The sequence below is a fragment of the Nilaparvata lugens genome, chromosome 9, assembly GCF_014356525.2.
Source record: "Nilaparvata lugens isolate BPH chromosome 9, ASM1435652v1, whole genome shotgun sequence".
NCBI lineage: Eukaryota > Metazoa > Arthropoda > Insecta > Hemiptera > Delphacidae > Nilaparvata > Nilaparvata lugens.
This window is the reverse complement of record NC_052512.1, coordinates 6,024,549-6,051,722: the sequence shown is the minus strand read 5'-3', so window position 1 is coordinate 6,051,722 and position 27,174 is coordinate 6,024,549. Positions and strand designations below refer to the sequence as shown.

Sequence of the window (27,174 nt, the reverse complement as noted above, 5' to 3'; positions counted from 1 at the left end):
TTTAGCTGAAATAGTCATAGATAAGCTCTATCAACTGCCACGAGTCCCATATCTGTAAAAATTCCAGGCGCTCCGCCCCATTTATGCTAATTTTGATTTTGGATTACCAATTATCAGGACTTAGATACAATTTGAACGAAAAATTGAGAAAGATTGAGCAAGAGAATCTCTACAATTAAAGTTCAGAAAAGTTTTCTCCTAAAATTTAAAATACCTAATTCGAGAAAATGTTATTATTTCAATTGCAAACTGTTGGCAACTGTTGATTCTATTGAATCATTCACTATGAAGAGATAACAGACCTCGTGTGTCTCCAGCGTTATTGTCCTGTCACCAGCTGGCTCAGATCTTGGAATAGTAGTCTTGAGATGCACGTGAACACTAGCGTCACGTGATCAATTTTCATAGCGGCAAGGAAAGTTGAGTGAGTGCACCACACCAGATTTTTTTATAAGAGTTTTAAATCTCCTTCATGTTTTGAGTGAGTGAAAGGAGTGAACGGGAAGCACATGTGATTTATGCAAAAAGATAGCATAGCTTAAACTACACGTCGATTAATGATATGTGTGATCAATTAATTTGTCAGTTATGATTTTATTGTACACGCACATGGATGAGTATGCTGAACCGATTATTAGGTCAATTAAAAATAATAGTATGGTCTGGATTTGAGTATTGTTAGTATGGGTTATAGATTTTGGGATGTGCATCCAGCTAATGATTGCCATGAGATGCAAAAACTATTTGGCGGTACGAAGTTCGCCGGGCCAGGTAGTAACACAAGAAACTCGAGCGGTACCACGTGCAATGCTTCATAGGAGTATGGATAACTTCTCACAACGTCTACAGGAGTGTATGGACAAAACCGGACAGCATTTGCCCTTCTGGTAGTCACGCCCTACTCAATCACACGAGCAGTCGCGTGTTGTATCTTGTACAACATCCAATTTTCCAAGTGTTATGTACCTTGTTTACTGTCAAAACATATTAATTAATTGTATAATTACTTCTTCCATCCTCTTGGATTATTTTACGTTTGGATGATTACCATTTCATAGTCCAATGAGGTGCATCAAGCAAAGCCATCAATTCTGTGTTATTGGACCGTTTACACAGTCCCCGTATACAGTCTTTCCCTATATTATGCACTGTCGCGACTAAATGGCACCTAAAGACTGAACCATTGCTCGGTTGATACTGCAACTCAGTGGAGTGATGGGGGGAAGTTTTGGAATGCATAGGCTACTCATTCACAGACACCACCCCATTCAATAGTTTTGTGCAGCAAAAAAACTAACACTATTGTACTTTTTACAACAGCGCGACTGCCGGAAGATTAACACATGCTATTTTTAGTACATATCAATGTTTAGGCTGGAGCTCAAGACCTCTTTCCCCAGTCATGTCGAAAACTATTGTATTTTGATGATTATTTTTTAATTGTAAAAATATTTCTTGTATTTGGCAATAAATTCATTATTCATTTAATTTTTTCCTTTCTTTTTTTAAGGTCGCATTGACCAAGAAGCTGTTTTAGTGAGGTTCTCTTGTAACACTTACTGAGCCTTCTGCATCTTGATAACATCCATCTGTAGGCTCCCCACCACCATGTTCATTCCTATTTCTGAAACTTCTGTCATGAATATCTTACTGTCCATGTTGGCTTGAGGCTGATTGTGAACCTCTATTCGTGCAACATCCGTCAATCTGTAACAAATAGAATAGAATGGAATAGAATAGAATAGAATAGGATAGATTTATTGGTCATTAAGTACACAGGCCAGTAAATGATGGAACACAGATACAGTTATCAGGTAGAACCTTTGAGAAACTGGAATCATTCAAGTATTCGGGCACCCCAATAACAGAAGAGAATAATGTAGCTGAAGAATTGGATGCTAGGATAATGTCCGGAAATAGGGTGTATTTCACCCTGCAGAATATCCTCAAGTCCAAGAATGTGTCAAAAAAGGAAAAAAACAAGTAGTACTGTGAACAGTAGACCTCACGCAGTATTCTCATCCACAAGTACCTGATTGAAACTATGGACCTTATGGAAATAGAGCAATAGACTGGCTTCGCCACATATGATCTGTGTAATCACTTGTCAGCTGATTTATGATGAATAATTCTATAGTAAAGGGTTTTTCGTGACTTTCTCGAAAACGGCTTCAACGATTTTGATCAAATTTATACTCAGAATAGTCAATGATAAGCTCTATCAACTGCCACAAGTCCCATATCTGTGAAAATTCCAGGAGCTCCGCCCCATCAATGCAAAGTGTGATTTTAGATTCCCAATTATCAGGCTTCAGGTACAATCTAAACAAAAAATTTCAAGTGGAAAAGATTGAGCATAAAAATCTCTACAATTAATGGCCAGTAACATTTTCACCTAAAAATGGAAATAAGCTCGAAACCAGAGAATGCAAATGTTTGTGTCAGAATGTGTTTATTCAATAATGCAAACTGTTGGCAACGGTTGATTCTATTAAATCATTCACTATGAAGAGATAGCAGACTTCGTGTGTCTCCAGCGTTATTGTCCTGTCACCAGCTGGCAGATCTTTGAATAGTAGACTTGAGACGCGCGTGTACACTAGCGTCAGGTGATCAATTTTCATAACGGCAAGGAAAGTTATATGAGTGCGCCACACCAGATTTCTACTCTAATATTGGCGTATGAAGGAGGCTCCTTTTTCCTTTCATATTATCCTTGAAATTCAAAATTTCCAAAAACCTTGATATACGTCGACGCGCAATTAAAAAAGGAACATACCTGTCAAATTTAATGAAAATCTATTACCGCGTTTCACTGTAAATGCGCAGCATATAAACATTTGAACATCAAGAGAAATTCTAAACCGTCGACTTGAATCTTAGACCTCACTTCGCTCGGTCAAAAATTTACACAACAGTTTTAAGACCAATAGTGACATATGGGGCCGAAGCTTGGACATTGACTACAAGAGAAGAAGGTCTGCTTCAGAGATGAGAAAGAAAGATTTTAAGAAGAATTTTTGGAGCAATCAAGGTACAGAATTTTTGGAGCTTTTCCAGCAAATAGGCACACAGCTCTAGAAAAAAACTGCATTCTACTATGGAATACGTTATTTCAATAAATTACCTGCAGCCATCAGACATCTAGATTCAATAAACAAATTCAAACTAACAGTCAGAAAAATGCTAGTAGAGAAAGCCCTATACTCTGCTGCCGAATTTTAATTTGTGAAAAGGGGCTGTAGAGTGTAACTTACCTTTTTGTGACTTTCATTTCCATGTGAATTTGATGAGATACAATGATACATCATAGAGTGTATTTATTTATACAGAGCAGAGCAGAGTCTGGCTCTAGATGCCGAGGAGAAAGGTTCTCGTTATCGGTTTGCTCTGATAGTGAACATCGTGCCCGCTCAGCTTGCCTTCCATCTGTTCTAAGCGTGTTGAAGGCGGTTAACCCATCCGTGTTTTTTTTAATTTTCGGACCTACTTTATTGTATTAAATTTATATTCTCAGTCAACAGTCGTGTTCTATATTCTCGGTCATGTCGTGCTCAAAGTGCAATTCGGATTTCCAAGACAATGCCGATTTAATAAAGTGCACAAGTTGTGAAAAAACTTATCACGTAGCGTGCACGCGTGTACGCACGGCAGCGAAACTAGCTGCTCTCGGTGTAAAAAAAGACACATGGCAGTGTGACGATTGCTTCAAGCCTGGGACTGTGCCGTCTTCTGATACGAATTCCATCCTACAAGCGATTAAGAACCTCGTAATCAAAGTGAACTCGAAACTAGACGCTAATACTAAGACTATTTCATCGTTAGAAAGTGCGGTAAACTCAAACACAACAGCTTTAAATGGACTTCGAAGTGATCTGAGCAAAGTGCAATAATTGGATATAGGAAACCTAGAAGCGGAATGTGAGGGTCTGAAAATGAAAAACAAAAAACTCAACGAGGATTTGTGGCTAGCTAGACAGGAGATCAGTGATGTGCAGCAATACACGCGTAAAAACAATATAGAAATAGTGGGTATTCCGTTTACTCAGAATGAAGATATCTATCTAATTATCGAGAACATTGCTAAAGCTTTGAAATCATCCTTTTCTCGGTCAGATATTTCTATAAATCATCGCATACCTTCATCAAAAAAAGGGAAAATTCCTTCTATAATAGTATCATTCATTTCAAGAGGTACCCAAAATTCATGGATGTCGGCCGGGAAAAAAAGAGATCAGCGTCTAACCACAAAGGACGTAAGCGAGTCATTACCAGCTGGGGACGTGTACATAAATGATCATCTCACTCCGAAAAACAAATTCCTACTCTCTTATGGAAAGAATCTTGTGAGGGAGAAGAAGATCAACGGGGCCTGGTTCAAGAACGCGAAGATGTGGGTGAAGGTGCGAGCTGACGACCCGCCAATCCGAGTGTTCACTCCACAAGACATCGACGCTGCCTGTGATAACAACCAGACTAACACATAAAAGCAGGTGACCAGAAATACAGGATTGGACAATCCAAGGACTCGTATGCCTACTGTATTAATTCTGACTATTAATATGCTAAATGATATTCAAGTCCAAATGATTTATGAACTCTATATACATAAGTTTAGTTAGTGTATAAACATGGTCAGGAGCCAATAAGATTGTTATTTTTCTTTTTTCGTTCTTCTAATTTCAAATTTTTTCCCAATATTTGATATTAATAATAAAATTCCATGCTGGAGAGAATTTGAGCCAGGAGTGAAAATAATTCAGAGGTGAACCACTCATAGAAACGTACTTATATTAGTGCAGACAAAAGCCAAATAGTGTGATCTATAACTCAATAAATAAAATGCTCTTGTATGATTTATCCTGGAGTGATTAAAATTATATAAAAATATGAGTACCTAAATAAAAACCCAAGTACAATTATTAAAGTTTTAATTTTTAAAATAATATGAGGTACACATATTATTTATATAACAAAATATTAATACAATCATCCAATCAAATTTCATTTCAATTAAATATAACATACGAAATAGGTCTTATATGAGTATATACTTCTTATTTTTCGAAAATGGAAGTTCAATAATTGTTCAATATTATTACATATTTATTCTTTGCTATGATTTTTCTCTTCACTCTGAACTTTATTGCTCAATCATATAGACTAATAGACTCAAATAGTAGTTTTTTCCTATGCTTAGATGCTTAGATACTATCTAGATCTTGCTCTTTAGTATTATTATTTTTATTTTTCATTTTTTTTTCGATCATTATGGATTAATGATTATTAATAGCTTAATTTTTAAAGAAGTGGCCATTCTAATAGGTTTATGCTATTATAGCGCTGGCATCAAGTACTAGTATCAATTTGCTGTCAAACCTGAATTTTTCTTTGTCGTTTTTATTTTATACATTTTTTTCTATCAAGTTTTTATATCTATCTAATGTTAATAAGTGGCTATTCAGTTGGTTAACGCTGGTAGTGCTAGCAATAATAGTGATTATTCAGTGACTATACGATCTCAAATCTGAAAAGTATGTGTCGCTTTTATATTATACCTTTTTCTATTACGTTTTTTTATCTCTCTAATGATAATCAATGTTGTGATTTTAATTATTGAGATATGTGGCATATAATATCTTTGACCTAGTTTTATTAATACATTCTCACTTTCATCTAAATTTGCTTGCGCTTCTTAGCGTGGTCAATTGGTGATATTCGGAACTGTTATTATAATCATTGATCTTGTCCCTTTTTTTAATGTATTTACTTCTTAACTTGATTTTTTTTCTCTCTCTTTTGATATGCCTTATTATTGATATGATAAGGCGGTTGAGCGGGCAGCATTCGCTGAATAACGATATATGGATAGATATGAATCAGAATTGGAAAACTATAATCTAATCTCTTGTAAAGAGTTCGATACATTTCATTCTTTTAATCTCTTTTTCAATTGAAATGGAGAAAGCTTGAAATTAATACATCTGAATATTAGAAGATACAATGAGAACATTGATAATCTACTGGTAGGACTTGAATCATTAAATTGTAAAATAGATATCATCGTCCTTACCGAAACTTGGCTCAATGCAGATGATAACAAACAGTTAGAAGGCTATATAACTTATCAAACGATAGATCAACGAAATAGGAACAATGGAGTTATTGTTTTTGTCAAGTATTCTTTATCAGCAGTAGGACGTTGCATGAATATCGGTGGAGTCAATACTTTAGAAATTAATTTTTGTTATGACAAAACAGATTACTCGATCCTTGCCGTTTATCGGAATCACGATACACATATTGCCGATTTCATTGATCATCTTAATACTCACTACAATAGCATTGAGAGGAAAGGTAAAGCAAATATATTGGTAGGAGATATGAACATGAACATACTGAACAATGACTTACAAACTGATTCATATCTGAATATGCTCTATGAGAGTGGCTTCATCAACTGTATCGATAAACCGACTAGACAAATTAGAAATAGCAGCACCCTGATTGACCATATTTTTCTAAACAATGTCGACTGTAATGCAATTAAATCAGCTATCGTCAAAGTTAGCTATGTTACATTTGTAACATAGACAAATCTAAAAGACAGGTTACTCAAGATAATTCTCGTCTTGAAACAATAAAACCTTGGATAACGAAAGGACTAGTAATATCGATTAGGGAAAGAGACAGATTATTCAAATTAACAAAAAAACAACCTTTTAATAGAGATTTAATCAATAACTTTAAAAACTACAGAAATAGACTGAATCACTTATTTAAAACCACTAAAAATCAATACTATAGAAATAAAAAAGAATGAAAGTGGGAATAATCCAAAACAGTTTTGGAGCATTATAAATGAGATATCTGGTAGAGGTAACAATAATAAAGAACGATTTCCATTGGAGCACTTTGAGACAGTATATAATGGATCCGTTTCAACACTGGAAAAGACCAAGTTAGTTAGTAGCTAACGAATTTAATTATTTCTTTTCACATGTGGGAGAGAATTTGGCAAGGGCGGTGAACTCAAATAATCCACCAGTTTTGGATGATGAGAACTATCGCCTTGAAACTAATTTCTGTATGTCACCGATAAGTGAAGATGATATTATCATCATATTCACTTCAAAACTTGAAGGTATGTCTGCTCCCGGATATGATTCCAACCAGATTTGTACAAAGAAATATAAATATTTCTCTAACTCCTATTGAATATATTTATAACTTGAGTATTAAACAAGGTATCTTCCCAGACAGTTTCAAAATAGCCAGAGTTTTTCCTCTTTTCAAAAATGGTGACAAATCTATAAAAAACAACTATAGACCTATCTCTCTCTTGAGTATTTTCTCGAAAATTTTGGAAAAGATTATTCAATTCCAGTTAGCTTATTACATTGAAACAAATGACATTTTAACGGACAGACAATTTGGGTTCAGGAATAACAGAAACATATCGGATTTATTTAGCGTATGGCAGTATACACAACACATTTATGATCACAAAATTCGAAAAAAAAGAAAACAATAGAAAAATTATATATAAAACGAATGAAAATATTTTAGTCACTTTTGACCTGGAAATTAGAGGCATGCTTCCAGGGTATTTAAGTAGGCTATTGATGCTGGTTTAGCCACCAGGAAATCTTCATGTGCACCTGTGTATGCTGATCTGGGACACTCCTCCAATATGTGTCTCACAGTCTGGACTGCTCCACACTCACAGAAAGGGGAGTCAGCCTTCCCCCACTTATGCATCAGATAGGCACATCTACCATGATGAGTTCGTACCCTATTCAATGCCGACCATGTTTTACGAGGCAAATCGAAGCCTGGTGGCCTTTTGGCTACAAATGGGATGTCAATGTTCTGCTTTGCTGACCACGCTTGTTGCCAGTCCTCAGTTAAACGGAAACCTGAATCTAAGGCTGTAATTGCAGTCCTAACAGGTGGCTTACGAGATTGCAGACGGCTCTGATTGGCATCTTGTATATCCTCATGTATTGGCAGGCTTCGATTTTCCTGTATCTTCTTGTACTCTCTAGTGAGGGCATTCATGCGTCGAAGATTTGGGGGTGGGATGTGACTCAACACCGGGAGCCATTCCACAGGGGTAGATTTCGGAACACCACCTATCATTCTCATTGAGTTATTTAGCTGAACATCAACCCTATGAACATGAGAGCTATTCATCCAGACCGGAGCACAGTACTCAGCAGCTGAAAAGACAAGGCTTAGGGCTGTAGAGCGTAATATAGATGCTGAAGCTCCCCATGATGTTCCGCAAAGTTTTTGCATAATATTGTTTCGGATTTTTAGTTTTTCTGCTGTCTTTGTTAGGTGCTCTTTGAATGAAAGTGTCCTATCAAGTATCACACCTAAATATTTTGGAACCTTATTGTGTTTAAGGCTTCTATTTTCGAATTGAATTCTTAGCTCTCTGTTAGCTTCTCTATTGTTCAGGTGGAAGAATGCAACTTCTGTTTTGCTGGCATTTGGTTGGAGACGCCATCTTCCAAAGTACCTACCCATCTCTTTCAAGTCATCTGTAAGAATTTTCTCTGACTCTTCAAATGATTTACACTGTGTTGATAATACCCAGTCATCAGCATAGCCATGTTTTCTAGACAAGGTTTCTGGCATGTCAGCAATATACAGACTGAACAAGAGAGGGGCAAGAACTGAGCCCTGAGGCAGACCATTCTTAAGTTTTCTTTGTGAGCTTATATCAGATCCAATGATGACTTTGAAAGTTCTATCACTCAGCATATTATTCACAAGACGAGCTGTTATTTTACACTTGATCACTTTTAGGAGCTTATAGATCATACCTTCTCTCCAAACAGTGTCATACATATCGGAGACATTGTATAATTTAACCAAAGAAGTTAACAGCTCACTTAATGACAACCTAAATAACTGTATAATCTTTCTTGACTCAGCTAAAGCATTCGATACAGTAGATAGATCTAAACTAATGAAAAAGCTTGAAGTCATAGTTGTCCGTAATGAGTCATTCAGCTTGTTCAACAGCTACCTAACGGATAGGAAACAGTAGGCTGTCCAAATTATGGGAGTTGAGAGCAGCTTAAATTCTATTGATTACGGTGTGGTGCAAGGAAGCACATTGGGACCATTATTATTCCTGATCTATATCAATAACCTGGCTAAACTACCTCTCACTGGCAGCCTTTTCTTATTCGCTGATGACACAGCGCTACATGTTACCGGTAGAAATAGAGACGAAATGTATCAAAAGGCATCCACTGACCTACACCTGTTGAAAGCGTGGTTTGACCAAAATATATTAACACTCAATATAGGAAAGTCCAAATTCATTGAAGTTTCTCTGCGGAAAAGTCAGGATCCTCCCATTGACTCAATAACTCTACATTCTTGTTTAAACCCTAACAATATTCATTGCCCCTGCGAGTCCATTCAGCGAGTCAGTTTGTATAAATATTTGGGCGTTATAGTTGACGATAAATTAAAATGGTCAGAACACATAAACCACTTGAAAAACAAAATCCGGAGATCTTTTTACATATTCCTAAACCCACGCCAATTTCTAACAATAGATGATTTGAGAAAAGTTTATTTTGCTTACGTCCAATCTGTGATAACTGCCGGAGTTTTAGCCTATGGAGGGGCGTACAAATCCATACTCAATCCTCTACTCATTACACAGAAACGAATCATCAAAACAGCTCTGAATAAACCCATTCGAACGCCAACAAATGAAATATATGATGAGTTCAATGTTTTAGATATTCGACAATTGTACCGTATGTCAAGTGTTTACTTCTTTACATTCGCTTAAACAGTAACAATATGTTCAAAAAAATAACTCATAATCGCACAACACGCTCAGCATACTCATTAGGCATTGAAATTCCGAGACTTATAAAAACTCATTCAACAACAAACACCAATAGTTACATTGCACATATTTTATACAGAAACATGCCAACCATCCTCCGTAATGTTCATAGCTGTACACCCTATATGTACAAAAAATACATTAAAATAGGGTTGAGGGTTGATGGAAGTGAAAATATAGAGCTCATGATCCATTCCAGCTATCAATAATAATTATATTAATCTCGTGATCCAGCTGTATGTTCCTAGTTATATTGATATCAACATTTTTCAATAATTTTCAATGTGTTGTTCCAATGTTTTAACTGAATATATATATGAACTGATTTCTACTTCAACTATTTATCATATTATTTTATTTGAATATCATATTTCATCTAGAATGATTGGGGCAACTTTTTCAAGCTATTCTACATTTAGTAATATTTTTTAAATTTATCTAAACATAAATTTATTCTACTCTAGTTTATTTACTGCATGTATGTACCAATTTGTTATTCAATTGAATTATCTGTTTTTTTAAAGCAATTATTCATCTACTTATATTATTTTTTTTCTCTAAAAATAGAGTAGCTTAGCTACTCTAGTACAATACCGCAGGTAACTTACCAGATATTACAATAATTATTCATCTATAAAAACTATCCTTACCTTATGCTACAAATTATTATACTTTTCTTATAAAAACCAGACTCCTTCCCACACACAGGCTAAAGCCTTCGTGGAGGAGGAGTATGATATTTCTTTTTTCTTCACAATTTTTGTATTACACTGTATTTTAATTTTGTCAATATTGTCTAATATCTACTCTAGTTGTTAGTGTCTAAGATTAGTTAAGTAGGTATTATAATAAAATCATTGCAAATTTGTGATGTGTACACCATTGTTTGTAATTTTTTATGCAATAAAAATAATTTGAATTTATTTCACTTCAAAGAAGTTAGAACTAAGTCTTTTAAATATAATTTGTTCTATTATCGACATGTCACCAGTCAAATGAGTGTTACTCAAAAATTGATGAAATGATGATGATGAAGTACACAGTTTATACAATAGGCTTTGTCAGTTATCCTATTATTGACCGAGCGAAGTGAGGTCTTAGATTCAAGTCGACGGTTTGGCATTTCTCTTAATGTTTAAATGTTCGAATATTTAAATCCTTAAATGTTTATATGTTGCGCATTTACGGTGAAACGTGGTAATGGATTTTCATGAAATTTGACAGGTATGTTCCTTTTTTTATTGAACGTCGACGTATATACAAGGTTTTTGGAAATTTTGAATTTAAAGGATAATATAAATGGAAAAATGAGCCTCCTTCATACGCCAATATTAGAGTAAAAATCTGGTGTGGCGCACACACACAACTTTCCTTGCCGTTATTAAAATTGATCACCTGACGCTAGTGTTCCTGCGCATCTCAAGTCTACTATCCAAACATCTGAGTCAGCTGGTGACAGGACGATAACGCTGGATACACAAAAGATCTGCTATCTCTTCATAGTGAATGATTCAATAGAATCAACAGTTGCCAACAGTTTACAATTATTGGAATAATCACATTTTCTCGAATTTCGAGCTTATTTTCAATTCTAGTTGAAAATCTTACTGGCCATTAATTGTAGAGATTTCTCAATCTCCTCCATTTGGAATTTTTTGTTTAAATTGTACCTGAAGTCTGATAATTGGGAATCTAAAATCAAACTCTGCATAGATGGGGTGGAACTCCTGGAATTTCTACAGATATGAGACTTAGAGCAGTTTATAGAGCTTATCAATGACTATTTTAGGTATAGATTTAATCGAAATCTTCAAGCCGTTTTCGAGATAATAGTAAAAAACCATGTTTTTTCAACATTTTCGCCATTTTAGCCGCCATCTTGAATTGCATTCGATCGAAATTGTTCGTGTCGGATCCTTATATTGTAAGGACCTTAAGTTCCAAATTTCAAGTCCTTCCGTTAATATTGGGAGATGAGATATCGACTACACAGACGCACATACACTCATGCACACACACACATACATACAGACCAATACCCAAAAATCTGGTGTGGTACACTCACACAACTTTCCTTGCTCATATTCGAAACTACGATCAGACTTTTGTATATGTGTATATATATAATTGTTTTCAGAGTACTTTTTCCTTTGTTGTTTCCTATTTTTTTAGTCGTCATTTTTTTAAAGACGTCAAAACAGCTGTTCTACAGATGAAATATCTCGACTATGTGTTCTTTTTATGAACTGCTCTACCTACCTACCTCATGCACGAGAAGGAGGTTACAAAGTCCATTTCTCAAGGATGGGGTGGACCCCCTATTAGTTTCCCAGAAAGGAGACTCATGCCAGTTAATAGAGCTGATAAATAACTATACAGAGTATGAATTTGAAAAAAATCGGTCGAGTTATTTTGAAAAAATCGTGAAAAACATGGTTTTTTAGTAATTATCCGCCATTTTTTCCGCCATCTTGAATTGAAATTTATTGGATTTCTTATTGTCGGGTCCTCATGGTATAGGGACCTTAAGTTTAAAATTTCAAGTCGATCGGTTGATTAGGAATGGAGTTATCGTGTTCACAGACATACACACACACACATACACACATACACACATACACACATACACACACACAGACCAATACCCAAAAATCATGTTTTTGGACTCAGGGGACCTTGAGACGTATAGAAAACTTGAAATTGGGGTACCTTAATTTTTTTTGGAAAGCAATACTTTCCTTACCTATGGTAGTAGGGCAAGGAAAGTAAAAACCACTCTTTTGGACTCAGGGGACCTTGAAACGTATAGAAATTTAGAAATTGGGGTACCTTAATTTTTTACTTTCCTTGCCCTACTAACATAGGTAAGGAAAGTATTGCTTTCCAAAAAAAATTAAGGTAACCCAATTTCAAGTTTTCTATACGTTTCAAGGTCCCCTGAGTCCAAAAACATGATTTTTGGGTATTGGTCTGTGTGTGTGTATGTGTGTATGTGTGTGTGTGTGTGTGTGTGTGTATGTCTGTGAACACGATAACTCCATTCCCAATTAACCGATCGACTTGAAATTTTAAACTTAAAGTCCCTATACCATGAGGACCCGACAATGAGAAATTCAATGAAATTCTATTCAAGATGGCGGAAAAAATGGCGGATAATTACTAAAAAACCATGTTTTTCACGTTTTTCTCGAAAATGGCACTAACGATTTTCTTCAAATTCATATCATGAATAGCTATTTATAAGCCCTATCAACAAGCATGAACCTCATTTCTGGGAAAATTTCAGGAGCTCCGTAATATTCTTGAGAAAAATGGCGGAAAATGACTGAAAAACCATGTTTTTCACGGTTTTCTCGGAAACGGCTCCAACGATTTTCTTAAAATTGATACCATGGATAGCTATTTTTAAGCCCTATCAACTGGCATGAGTTTCATTTCTGGGAAAATTTTAGGAGCTCCGTAATATTCTTGAGAAAAATGGCGGATAATGACTAAAAATCCATGTTTTTCACCGTTTTCTCGAAAACTGCTCTAACGATTTACTTCAAATTCATACCATGGATAGATATTCATAAGCACTATCAACTGGCATGAGTCTCATTTCTGGGAAAATTCCATGAGCTCCGTAATATTCTTGAGAAAAATGGCGGATAATGACCAAAAACCAGGTTTTTCACGGTTTTCTCGAAAACGGCTCTAACGATTTTCTTCAAATTCAAGCCATGGGTAGCTATTCAAAAGTCCTATCAAATGACATGAGTTTTTTCCTTGGAAAATTGCAGGAGCTCCGTAATATTCTTGAGAAAAATGGCGGATAATTACTAAAAAACCATGTTTTTCACGATTTTTTCAAAATAACTTGACCGATTTTTTTCAAATTCATACTCTGTATAGTTATTTGTCAGCTCTATTAACTGGCATGAGTCTCCTTTCTGGGAAACTAATGGGGGGTCCACCCCATCCTTGAGAAATGGACTTTGTAGGTAGGTAGGTAGAGCAGTTCATAAAAAGAACACATAGTCGAGATATTTCATCTGTAGAACAGCTGTTTTGACGACTTTAAAAAAATGACGACTAAAAAAATCATTGAATTTCACAATTTACACAAAGGAAAAAGTACTCTGAAAACAATTATATATACACATATACAAAAGTCTGATCGTAGTTTCGAATGTACCACACCAGATTTTTTCGGAAAGCAATACTTTCCTTACCTATGGTAATAGGGCAAGGAAACTAAAAATTAGACTATAGAATTATTTATCATGAATCAGCTGACAAGTGATTACACAGATTATGTGTGGAGAAGCCAGTCTATTGCTGTATTTCCATAAGGTCAATAGCTGTTTCAATCAGGTACTTGTGGATGAGAATACTGCGTGAGGTCTACTGTTCACAGAACTACTAGTATTAAGCGAGCCATTTCTGTATATCCTATACTATTAAACGAGTAACTTCTGTTCATATGTTTATATGTTTATATATCTGTATGTCACCGGATCTCGAAAACGGCTCTAACGATTTTCACGAAATTTAAAACATAGTAGGTTTATGATATAAAAATTCGCTTGCACAAGGTCTTATCCTTAGGAAAACTCTCTGAAGGACATGAAAAGGATAATTCATCCTCGGAAAACAGATGATTACTTCGTCGTCTCTCAACAACAGAAGATGCGTGTGCCTGTCTGGGAGAGAGACAGAATTATTCCCAGCTGTGTGATCATAATCAATCAGCGAGAAATTTCATCTAGCTAGACAATTCAATCGATTTGATCAACATAATCTGATTTGTTGACATTACATGATAATCCTCCTAAACTAGAGTATATCATAATTTTCAAAGTTGATCATTAATTTGACAAATTCAAGTGATTAGTGAGTGCTATTTTGTTATTCAATTTGGTTTGTATATACTGTAATCTAAATTATAAATTTTTTGTTTTTAAATGTTTGAACGGAAAAGTGAACCTGAATTCAAGAGTATGGAACATAACCTACTCTCTGGACTATTTATAGTGTATAAATCAAAATTCGGGGAAGAAACAGTTTTGGGCTGTGCCTGTTAGTCCTTCCCCAATCATTCAAAATGATTGTGTTCGGTTTATCAAAAGTCAATAAATAAATAACGAGCGAAGCTCGGTGCCCCGATATTATATCCTGTACTATTAAACGAGTAATTCAATTTTTTCGGAAAGCAATACTTTCCTTACCTATGGTGGTAATAGGGCAAGGAAACTAAAAATTAGACTATAGAATTATTTATCATGAATCAGCTGACAAGTGATTACACAGATTATGTGTGGAGAAGCCAGTCTATTGCTGTATTTCCATAAGGTCAATAGCTGTTTCAATCAGGTACTTGTGGATGAGAATACTGCGTGAGGTCTACTGTTCACAGAACTACTAGTATTAAGCGAGCCATTTCTGTATATCCTATACTATTAAACGAGTAACTTCTGTTCATATGTTTATATGTTTATATATCGGTATGTCACCGGATCTCGAAAACGGCTCTAACGTTTATGATATAAAAATTCGCTTGCACAAGGTCTTATCCTTGGGAAAACTCGCTGAAGGACATGAAAAGGATAATTCATCCTCGGAAAAAAGATGATTACTTCGTCGTCTCTCAATAACAGAAGATGCGTGTGCCTGTCTGGGAGAGAGACAGAATTATTTCCAGCTGTGTGATCATAATCAATCAGCGAGAAATTTCATCTAGCTAGACAATTCAATCGATTTGATCAACATAATCTGATTTGTTGATATTACATGATAATCCTCCTAAACTAGAGTATATCATAATTTTCAAAGTTGATCATTATTTGACGATTTCAAGTGATTAGTGAGTGTTATTTTGTTATTCAATTTGGTTTGTATATACTGTAATCTAAATTATAATTTTTTTGTTTTCAAATGTTTGAACGGAAAATTGAACCTGAATTCAAGAGTATGGAACATAACCTACTTTCTGGACTATTTATAGTGTATAAATCAAAATTCGGGGAAGAAACAGTTTCGGGCTGTGCCTGTTAGTACTTCCCCAATCATTCAAAATAATTGTGTTCGGTTTATCAAAAGTCAATAAATAAATAACGAGCGAAGCTCGGTGCCCCGATATTACATCCTGTACTATTGAAAGAGTAATTTCTGTTTATATGTTTAGATGCTCAAATATCTGTATGTGACCGGATCTCGAAAACGTCTCTAACGATTTTTACGAAATTTGGAACATAGTAGGTTTATGACAAATAAAGATTCGATTGCACTAGGTCTCAACCCTGGGATAACTTGCTGATCGACATTAAAAGGATAATTTCATCCTTGGCTGAAACAGCTGGAATTTTTGTCGTCTGTGGATAAAAAAGAAGTGAGTGAACGAGTGCGTCTGTGGAAAATCAAAATATCTCATCCCCGAAAAACTGACGTATTAATAGCCAGCTGTAAAATATAAACACAACTTAAAAGATGGAGAAACCTTAAGGGTTTGATAGGTAAAATTATTCATAATTGATGAAAAATAAAAATCATATTTAAAATAAAAACAAATTTTTGGGATGTTTCCAAATTCATCAAAAAAGTTAATTTTTCTTTTAATCATTCAACCTTAAAGCTTTTTCTTTGCGGATGCACTCAGCTACTGGGTGGCTCTTAATCAATTAGAAATTATAATCAAGTTGATCAAAATATGTGATTTGTTGCCATAACATGGTATATCATTCTAAATTGAATAATTAACTCAACAGTGGAAAACTGTTCCACTTTTATCAGAAATAACTCAACTGAAAGTTACTTTTGTTCATTCTCAATAATTTTTTTTTTAAATTGATATTTTAGATTTTTTGTTTTATTCAATCAACAGTACCATGGAGAATTTATCCTCTAAGGCTCAACTCACACTTACACGACTCAGATCGAGAAGAGACTCGACTCTAGTCGAGAGCATGTGTTTCCAATAATGGTGACACTCAGACCAGTCGATTCTAGTCTCTGCGACGTCACCATTTCAAAACACATGCTCTACCCGACTCAGGTCTAAAATAGACTCAACTTTAGTCGAGAGCATGTGTTTCCAATAATGGTGACACTCAGACCAGTCGATTCTAGTCTCTGCGACGTCACCATTTCAAAACACATGCTCTACGCGACTCAGGTCTAAAATAGACTCGACTCTAGTCGAGAGCATGTGTTTCCAATAATGGTGACACTCAGACCAGTCGATTCTAGTCTCTGCGACGTCACCATTTCAAAACACATGCTCTACGCGACTCAGGTCTAAAATAGACTCGACTCTAGTCGAGAGCATGTGTTTCCAATAATGGTGACACTCAGACCAGTCGATTCTAGTCTCCGCGACGTCACCATTTCAAAACACATGCTCTCGACTAGAGTCAAGTCTCTTCTCGACCTGAGTCGTGTAACTGTGAGTTGAGCCTAAATCTCATTGATCAATCTCTCACCGAAATGCTCTGTCCCAAAAATTTAAACTTTAGGCGCTCATATATCAAAAAGTAATGATTGGAAAAAGAATGTTTTCCTGAGAAAAAATATTTTCATTTTGATAGCTTTATGATATACAAATCGAAAAACTTTGAAAAATATCACCAATAGAAAGTTTATTTTCAGCCTTTGCACAGCCTCAAGTAGTTGATTTTAGTTTGGCTTTTAATTAGTTCGGGAGATTAATACCGATCATACTACATTTTTCGTGCAATAATGAAGTAATAATAATGCTCATATTGGTGGGGAGTTTCCTGACGGAGTTCCAACTCGCCTGAATAAATAATTTAAGCCGTCAATAGGCCTTACGACTGTCATACTTCAGCCGGGACCGACAGTTTAACGTGTTCATCCGATAACACGGGAGTGTCCTGTTCAAAAACTTTTGCCTCTGAGTGGGGTTTGAACCGGGGATCTCTGGGCTGCCAAGCAAGCACTCTAACCACTAGACCACGGATCTCTCCAATAATGAAGTGGAACTTTGACTTACCTTATAGATGAAACCTTTTTAGGAACCGCCACATCATTTCTTAACAGTTGCAGTTTTCCTTCTGCAAAACACAACAATGAAAATAATTTATTCTCTGCCATTCATGATGCATATGTGATGGATGCTATTGTCTATTGACTATTGTATAAAGACCGCCGCAAAGTAGACCGACGCTAATCCACGAAAAGCAACCCACGCCGTGGGATGTTTTGTAAACCATCGCTAGGCTTCTCCAGACATCTGTGTAATATATGCAATGAATAATCCACTTGCCAGCTGATTGATTATGAATAATTCTATAGCAATGGTTTACAAAACATCCCACGGCGTTGGTTGCTTTTCGTGGATTAGCGTGGGTCTACTTTGCGGCGGGCCTTAATGGGCAAATAGGAAACCAAATAAACGTGATATTGTGAGGTCCACGTTATAATAGCAGTGATCGATTAGCAATGGTATTGCTATGCTTGTCTATCATTCAACAAAGCGGATAGCGCTATCTCTTTCTCGCTTTGCTCTGTTGCCGGATCTGATCGTCTTCCAACAATGTAGAATTAATGATTAACAACATATTCCATTCTTATTATGAAAATTTATTATGAAATTATTGGAAAATATGATTTATTGCTTAATAAAATATAATTGATTTTTTTAATCCAGAATGAACAGTTAATATGACATCAATAAACCTGTATAAAAATATAGTAAGAAAGATAGATGAAAAACGTTGCCGAACCTCTGCCTTGTCAATGCTTTCTATGGACGGTAGCTGATACAGGTTTATCAATGTAATATTATCTTTTCATTCTCGTTTGAAATAATCAATTATATTTTATTAAGCCAGAAATTATATTCCTTTTTGTGTAGTTGAGAAGTTGATATTGTGGTAATTATTCATATTGAATGAAAAAGACTAAGAAATTGTCAAAAATCACAGATTTATTATTGACAATGGTGTAAAAACCGAAACCGGCCCTTCTAAGTATCAATTAATCTGTGGTTTTTGACAATTTCTTAGTCTTTTTCATTCAATATGAATAATTACCACAATATCAACTGGTAAAACCGTCTTTTAGCGCTCCAGGTGGAAACATTATTCTCGCCTGCACAACGGCCCTTCCCGTCCTTGTGACAAAAGATACTATCTCAATGATGAATTTTAATAATTATGATGAAATATTTTGTGAATTGATTATTAATTCTACATCGTTGAAAGACGATCTGGCAACAGAGCAAAGCGAGAAAGAGATAGCGTTATCCGCTTTGTTGAATAATTGACAAGGATAGCAATACCATTGCTAATCAAACACTGCCATTGTAACGTGGACCTCAATATAGCGCAGTGTACTTACTGAACTTGATAGGATTATAATCACGGTCGAGATACTTGACTTCGACAATCTCCATGCAGCCCGATGTTCCCCGGACATAATCACCCAGTAGAACAGTCACTCCGTCCCAATGCCACAGTTTCCCTATCTGGCCGCAGTGGTGGCGTTTTATGGCGAAATGGTTCATTATCCTTAAAATCCCTCCGTCATTCACATTTTCCTGTTGATAAAACAAGAATATGTTACAAATATACAAAAAGACTAAGGGCCAGTTGCACGTCCGTCTGTTAAAAATGGACATTAACGTCGATTAACAAATCAGCGTTAGTTTTACGGATTCATTTCTGTTCCACCAAGATCGCTTAGTTTTTAATGCCGATCAAGTTTACCGGTTAACTAACCAAGATTTTAACGGTTTCACAATCCGGTAACACTGTAATTTAACTGACAAAATAATTAAGGTTATGTTATTGAAGCGGTGAATTTGAAATTGAAAAAATATTAACAAACGAGATCAAGTTCCAATATTATTGGACAAAGAAAAAATAAGTTTGATTTCAATTCTAATAAGAGAGAATATTTACATAATAGAAAACTGATAATGATAGGTAGCTATGTTTTAAGGTAAAAATGAGGTTATGTTATTGTAGTGGAGAATTTGACCATTCAATACAGAAACATGCGCCATGAAAATGCTCTGTCTGTCACAAGTGTCAAATGCTATGCTGCTAACAGACGACAACAGATCGAAAACTAACCTCAAAAATCAGAATCTAATTTTCAATGCTAATATCAGCTAAATACACTTCGCTATTTTATTAATGAATGAAATTCATTCATATATTCAGCCCATACTTTGATTTTTTTAATTTTTTTACCAAAAACCAATTGGAAGACAGCTATCAGTATGTACCTAACCGGCGTTAGTTGGATTTAATTCCCCGTGAATGGCCTGTTAAAAATCTTCTACGTCGATTAGTTTAACCAGCGTTATTTTTCTATTTACACCTTTCTGCAACCAAATTTTCTCTGTTTCAACTAATCGCGGTTAAAATGGTGCCAACTAATCAGAATTGAAAATAATTGTTTACGCCGGTTAGTTTAATCGGCTTTATCGCTTGAAATTTCTGTTTTGTGAAACCAAAATGCATCGGTTACCACTAATTTCGATTAAAATACAGCATTTAATCGTGATTAAACGTTAATCGACGTACGAAAAACTGGGTGTTGGAAATTGTCAAAAACCACAGATTTATTGATACTTAGAAAGACCGGTTTCGGTTATTACACCATTGTCAATCTCTGATAAAAACAGAGATTATGACAGAGTTAAACAGAGTTTATCAGAGATTGACAATGGTGTGATAACCGAAACCGGTCTTTCTAAGTATCAATAAATCTTTGGTTTTTGACTATTTCTTAGTCTTTTTCATTCAATATGAATAATTACCACAATATCAACTTCTCAACTACACAAAAAGTGAAAAAAAAGAAAATATCCATTCAGATTCTTGTCACATCAATACCCTCAGAATGCTTCCAGATGTTTTGTTTCATCCTGACAATTTTTTCCTTTACTGAGAATTATTCAGAGAAATGAAAATTAAATCATTATTATTATTATTATTAAAAGAAAATCCAAATTAAATGCTGTAAATCACCCCGAAGACTTCTGCTACTGCAAATATTGACAACAGGGTGAACAGCTAGATGGAAATTTGATGAGCGCCACTATTCAAAAATTATTTGTCAGCCCGGGAATTGAACCCAGTACCTTCCAATTACCATCTAGCTGTTAATCTACCGTACTGGAAGATCCCATCTTCAAAGTAATTGAATATATTTATTAATCTATTACAGAACAAAGAAGACTACAGGCATGAAGCCCAAAACCCTTCACTACAATTTACAATCGTATTAAGCAAGTTACTAAAAAAATAAGAGATACAGTACATGCAATTTACAAATACGTAAGAAAAATATTAGGAGAGCATAAGTAATTGAAAATAATTCAATTATAAGTGACTAGCCGTCAGGCTCGCTTCGCTCGCCATATACGTCTAGCCAGGGGGCTCCGCCCCCTGGACCCCCGACTGGATCGTCCAAGAATGAGATCAGCAGGCTCGCTTCGCTCGCCTGCATTTTTCATTTGAGCATTTTTATCATATGTTAGGACAATCCAGTCGGGGGTTCAGACTAAACGTCTGGCTAAACGGATATGGCGAGCGAAGCGAGCCTGACGGCTAGTAATATAATATTCCCAAGATTGAAGTAGCAGTGCCCAATCAATTATTTTTCCGCGATAAATGCATTTAAATCTTCAACTTGGTGCCAACCTAACAAAGTCAACTCAACTTAATGCCAACCTGACAAAATTATTAATTTAGTTGCCAGTTAGCAACTGTTTCGAAGAGGTACTCTATCTAGATTATGGTTCTATAGTAACATATGATATGGAAATTTCAATTATAATTAAGAGATTGGGAGAAGAAGAATATACATGCTAAAAGACGAACTTTAAATCCTTAAAAACAACCCTTAGAGTTGGAATATTGCCAAAAGATTTCTTAGTGCGCCTCTAAAGGGCCAACTGAACATACCTACCAAATTTGAACGTTTTTGGTCCGGTAGATTTTTAGTTATGCGAGTGAGTGAGTGAGTGAGTGAGTGAGTGAGTCAGTCAGTCAGTCAGTGAGTGAGTGCCATTCCGCTTTTATATATATAGATGAATACAAAATGATGATAATAAGTTATAAAAAGAATACAATTGACCATGTAAACAAGTAATGGGGAAACATATGTACCACTGTGGAACGAAAATTGATGGAAACAGAGGGGGAAAAACAAAAAAATTGTGTTAATAACAACAAATATTCAAGTATAATAGTTGAGGAGTTCAAACTGTAGGTTTTATTTACTCTATGAAACTAATAAGAAGTCTGGACATCATATTAAGTGAACATATTCAGCCACTAAATTCAATGAGGGATAGCCTCATGCGCCTTCTAACCTCACCAATAGGGTCATATGCACATCAACACCTTCACAAATGCTATTGGATAGCCTCAGAACTCTATTAAGTCATAGAGAAAAAATAGCGTAAGTAGATATCCCATGGTATAGGGGGTTTATGTCGCAACTTTTACTGTTATCTCAAGCCGATTACTGCCAATTATTGTCGATTTTTACTGTTTTGTTGGGGTGAGAGTATATGAACGGCACAATATGAGAGACTACCAGTGTCACACAACTTCAAGGGAAAGAACTAAACGTGGACTATGGGCTTGAGATAACAGTAAAAGTTGCGACATAAACGCCCTATACCTTAATAATATATACTTATGCTATTGTTTCTCTATGATTAAGTGGAGAGCAGAAGTTATGAAAGGTCCTTGACCTTTTAAGGTCAATAAAGTAGATAATATATATAGTAATATCAGAGTATGGAGGAATTCCTCTTCTTTTTATATTATCCTTAAAATGCAAAATTTCAAAAAACCTTGTGTATACATCGACGCGCAGTTAAAAAGGAATATTCCTCCCAAATCTCATCGGAATCTATCAACGCGTTTGGCCGTAATCGCGTTACATACAGACAGACAAAAGCAAATCGAGTTGAAACATAGACCTCACTACGTTCGGTCAATTATCTCTATATCTATAAAAGGCTAAGCCCCGACAGACTGAAATCACACTACAGCCCAAACTACTGAGCCTAAAGACTTGAAATTTTGCACGAGTGTTTATTGTAGCCTGAAAACATCCACTAAGAAAGGATTTTCAGAAATTTGCCCCCCTAAGGGAGCTGGGGCCCCCCCAAAATTTTGTACTTTTTAACCGCTCATTGCACAGCAAAGTCATGAGGAATTTTTTTGTTCAGCTACGATAAAAAATTAGATCCATGCAGAAAAATTTCGATCAGGAGCACAGGAGGGTCCAGGAGAGGGCATTTTTCGAAAATTTTGATGTAAAATCACACTACAGCTCAAACTAATTGTCCTACAGACTTGAAAATTTGCACAAATATTCTTCAAACATGCTAGATGCACACTAAGGACTGATTTTGAGATATTTTGCCTCTAAGAGTTTTAAAGGATGAAAAAGGATCCTATTAAGTAAGGTTATGAACATAGTAAGGTGAATGCCATATAATATGGAAATGAGATAATTTATTTATTGATATGTGATAATCTAACATATTATGTTGTAATCATTGGAAAAAACAAAATAATATGATAGAAATTCAAAAAAGAACATTTCTGTTCTATTATTGCTTTCTACCTGATTCCACTTAACCTCAATAATATTGTTCTGATGATTGATGAATATGTTTAATAATATTATTATTATTATTGATATAATAAAAGTATTGTTTTGATATTTAATTATTATCATCAATATAATGATAGTATTGCTTTGGTAATCTATAAATATTTTTATTTTCACAAACTCTGTATAATGGTGAATGTGAATCAGCTGCATCAAAGAAATTATCTCAAAAACATATGTTTAGGAAAACCATAGTTTTGAACTTCGTTTTCCTGATGCAATGTATAATAAGCCTACATGTGGCATGTATTATTAATTTTTCAGCTAGAACAGTTTTTTGAGACTGCTAAATAAACGTCTACAGTTTTATCAATGCTGTATCGGCAATATGAAAACGCATGCAGTTAATACAGGGTGCGGCAGCTACGATTAAGCATTTTTTAGGAGTAATAAAAAGTGACTCAGGATATATAATGGAAACATGTTTTTATTTTCTGAAGCGGTTCAATATACCATTTTATATTACTTAGTTTTTGAAAATTATGTCCTGAAGATGGCGACCGTTAGCATCAATACATTGTTGAAGGCGATCTCTGAAGTTTTCAGCAGCTCTTGCACACATATCGCGGGAATGGCATTCACTTCGTCAATAATCCGCTGTTTCAACATTGCTAGAGTGTGAGGGCGGCCTTTGAAAACCCTTTCCTTCAGATATCCCCAAAGAAAAAAGTCGCAAATGCTCTGATCTGGTGACCGCGCAGGCCACCCAACATCACCTCTCAAAGAGACTAGGCGTCCCGGAAACATCTCTCTCAAAACGTCTAGTGAAATTCGAGCTGTGTGAGCAGTAGCTCCATCTTGTTGGAACCACAAATCCGCCAGCCCGTGTTCTTCAACCATCTCTTCTAATTTGGGTTGCAGAAAGTTTCTCAACATCGAAACATAACGTTGGGAATTCACTGTCACGGTCACTTCTTCCTCCTCAAAAAAGTAGGGGCCAACCACGCCAAATTGTGATATGGCACACCACACCGTCACTTTAGGAGAATGTTGAGGTCTTTCATGAATAATTCGAGGGTTTTCTTCAGCCCAGTAGCGAAAATTTTGCTTATTCACGCACCCACTAAGATGAAAATGTGCCTCGTCACTACTAAAAAAAGCTGCATGTGGAGGGATTTGAGCAAGCATTTGCTCACACAAATTTTGTCGGTTGGCGTAGTCTACTGGGCGTAATTCTTGAGCAATCATTATTTTAAAAGGATGAAACTTTAAATCGAAATGTAAAATCCTTCTTAAACTGCGGTCTGAAATCCCCAATGCAAGAGAATGTCGTCGAGCAGAGCGTTCCGGTGATTGTTCGAATGCTGTTCTTACCCTCTGCACATTTTCTGGCGTTCTAATGGACTTGCGACGACAATGTGTATTTGTTTTCAGTGTACTACCAGTTTCCTCCATCTGCCGAATCCATGACCGAATTGTGTTTGCATTCGGAACGGCGTTGTTGCGTGGAATGTTGAACTGTCGTCGAAAAGCTCGTTGTGTAGCGATCACAGATTTATTGTTCTCATAATAAGCGCGAACGGCACAATATGAGAGACTACCAGTGTCACACAACTTCAAGGGAAAGAACTAAACGTGGACTATGGGCTTGAGATAACGGTAAAAGTTGCGACATAAACGCCCTATACCTTAATAATATGGGATATCTACTTATGCTATTGTTTCTCTATGATTAAGTGGAGAGCAGAATTTATGAAAGGTCCTTGACCTTTTAAGGTCAATAAAGTAGATAATATATATAGTAATATCAGAGTATGGAGGAATTCCTCTTCTTTTTATATTATCCTTAAAATGCAAAATTTCAAAAAACCTTGTGTATACATCGACGCGCAGTTGAAAAAGGAATATTCCTCTCAAATCTCATCGGAATCTATCAACGCGTTTGGCCGTAATAGCGTTACATACAGACAGACAAAAGCAAATCGAGTTGAAACATAGACCTCACTACGTTCGGTCAATTATCTCTATATCTATAAAAGGCTAAGCCCCGACAGACTGAAATCACACTACAGCCCAAACTACTGAGCCTAAAAACTTGAAATTTTGCACGAGTGTTTATTGTAGCCTGGAAACATCCACTAAGAAAGGATTTTCAGAAATTTGCCCCTCTAAGGGAGCTGGGGCCCCCCCAAAATTTTGTACTTTTTAACCGCTCATTGCACAGCAAAGTCATGAGGAATTTTTTTGTTCAGCTACGATAAAAAATTAGATCCATGCAGAAAAATTTCGATCAGGAGCACAGGGGGGTCCAGGAGAGGGAATTTTTCGAAAATTTTGATTTAAAATCACACTACAGCTCAAACTAATTGTCCTACAGACTTGAAACTTTGCAAAAATATTCTTCACACATGCTAGATGGCCACTAAGGACTGATTTTGAGATATTTTGCCTCTAAGAGTTTTAAAGGATGAAAAAGGATCCTATTAAGTAAGGTTATGAACATAGTAAGGTGAATGCCATAATTATTATGGAAATGAGATAATTTATTTATTGATATGTGATATTCTAACATATGTTGTAATCATTGGAAAAAACAAAATAATATGATAGAAATTCAAAAAAGAACATCTGTTCTATTATTGCTTTCTACCTGATTCCACTTAACCTCAATAATATTGTTCTGATGATTGATGAATATGTTTAATAATATTATTATTATTATTGATATAATAAAAGTATTGTTTTGATATTTAATTATTATCATCAATATGATAATAGTATTGCTTTGGTAATCTATAAATATTTTTATTTTCACAAACTCTGTATAATGGTGAATGTGAATCAGCTGCATCAAAGAAATTATCTCAAAAACATATGTTCAGGAAAACCATAGTTTTGAGCTTCGTTTTCCTGATGCAATGTATAATAAGCCTCTATCTCTTCTTCTTCTATCTCTATTCTTCTTCCTCTATCTCTTCCATCTATATCTGAAAGGCTAAGCCCCGAAAAACTGAAATCACACCACAGCCCAAACTACTAAGCCTAAAAACTTGAAATTTCGCATAATTGTTTATTGTAGCCTCAAAACATCGACTACAAAAGAATTTTCAGAAATCTGCCCCCCTGAGGGAGCTGGGCCACCCAAAAATTTTACTTTTTGACCGTTCATTGCACAGCAAAGTAATGAGGAACTTTTTCGTTCAGGTACGAAAAAAAATCAGATCTATGCACAAAATTTCGTTCAGGTACGAAAAAAAATCAGATCTATGCACAAAAATTCTGATCAGGAGCACAGGGGGGTCCAGGAGTGGGCGTTTTTCGAAAATTTTGATGTAAAATCACATTACAGCTTAAACTAATTGGCCTACAGACTTAAAACTTTGCACAAATATTCTTCAAGCATGCTAGATGCGCACTAAGAACGGATTTTGAGATATTTTGCCTCTAAGGATTGCAAGGATGAAAAAGGATCCTATTAAATAAGCTTATGGTAAGGGAAACTCCATATGGAACTGAGATAATTGACACATGATATTCTAACATATGTTGTAATCATTGGAAAGCTTAAAACAATTTTATCAATCAGCTGATCGAATTGATTTTGCGTTGTTTGAGAGCGCGAGCTTGCCACGTGTTTGTTGCATTGTTGTATGCTTGGTCAGTTCGATTTGCGCCTTCTATCAGCTGTATATGGAGTCTCATAC

The 27,174-nt window shown here is 35.5% G+C and overlaps 1 protein-coding gene across 1 annotated transcript in view; it reads right to left on the bottom strand.

Annotated features, from left to right (window-relative positions):
* Nucleotides 1-27,174, bottom strand: part of LOC111054816 — a 198,198-nt gene that overhangs the window by 57,269 nt on the left and 113,755 nt on the right. The window contains exons 13-15 of the mRNA XM_039435763.1: nt 19,223-19,421; nt 17,874-17,934; nt 1,561-1,707 (exon numbers count right to left, since the gene is read on the bottom strand). Of these exons, the coding sequence (XP_039291697.1) occupies nt 1,561-1,707; nt 17,874-17,934; nt 19,223-19,421 (407 nt within the window). The remainder of the gene's footprint in view (nt 1-1,560; nt 1,708-17,873; nt 17,935-19,222; nt 19,422-27,174) is intronic.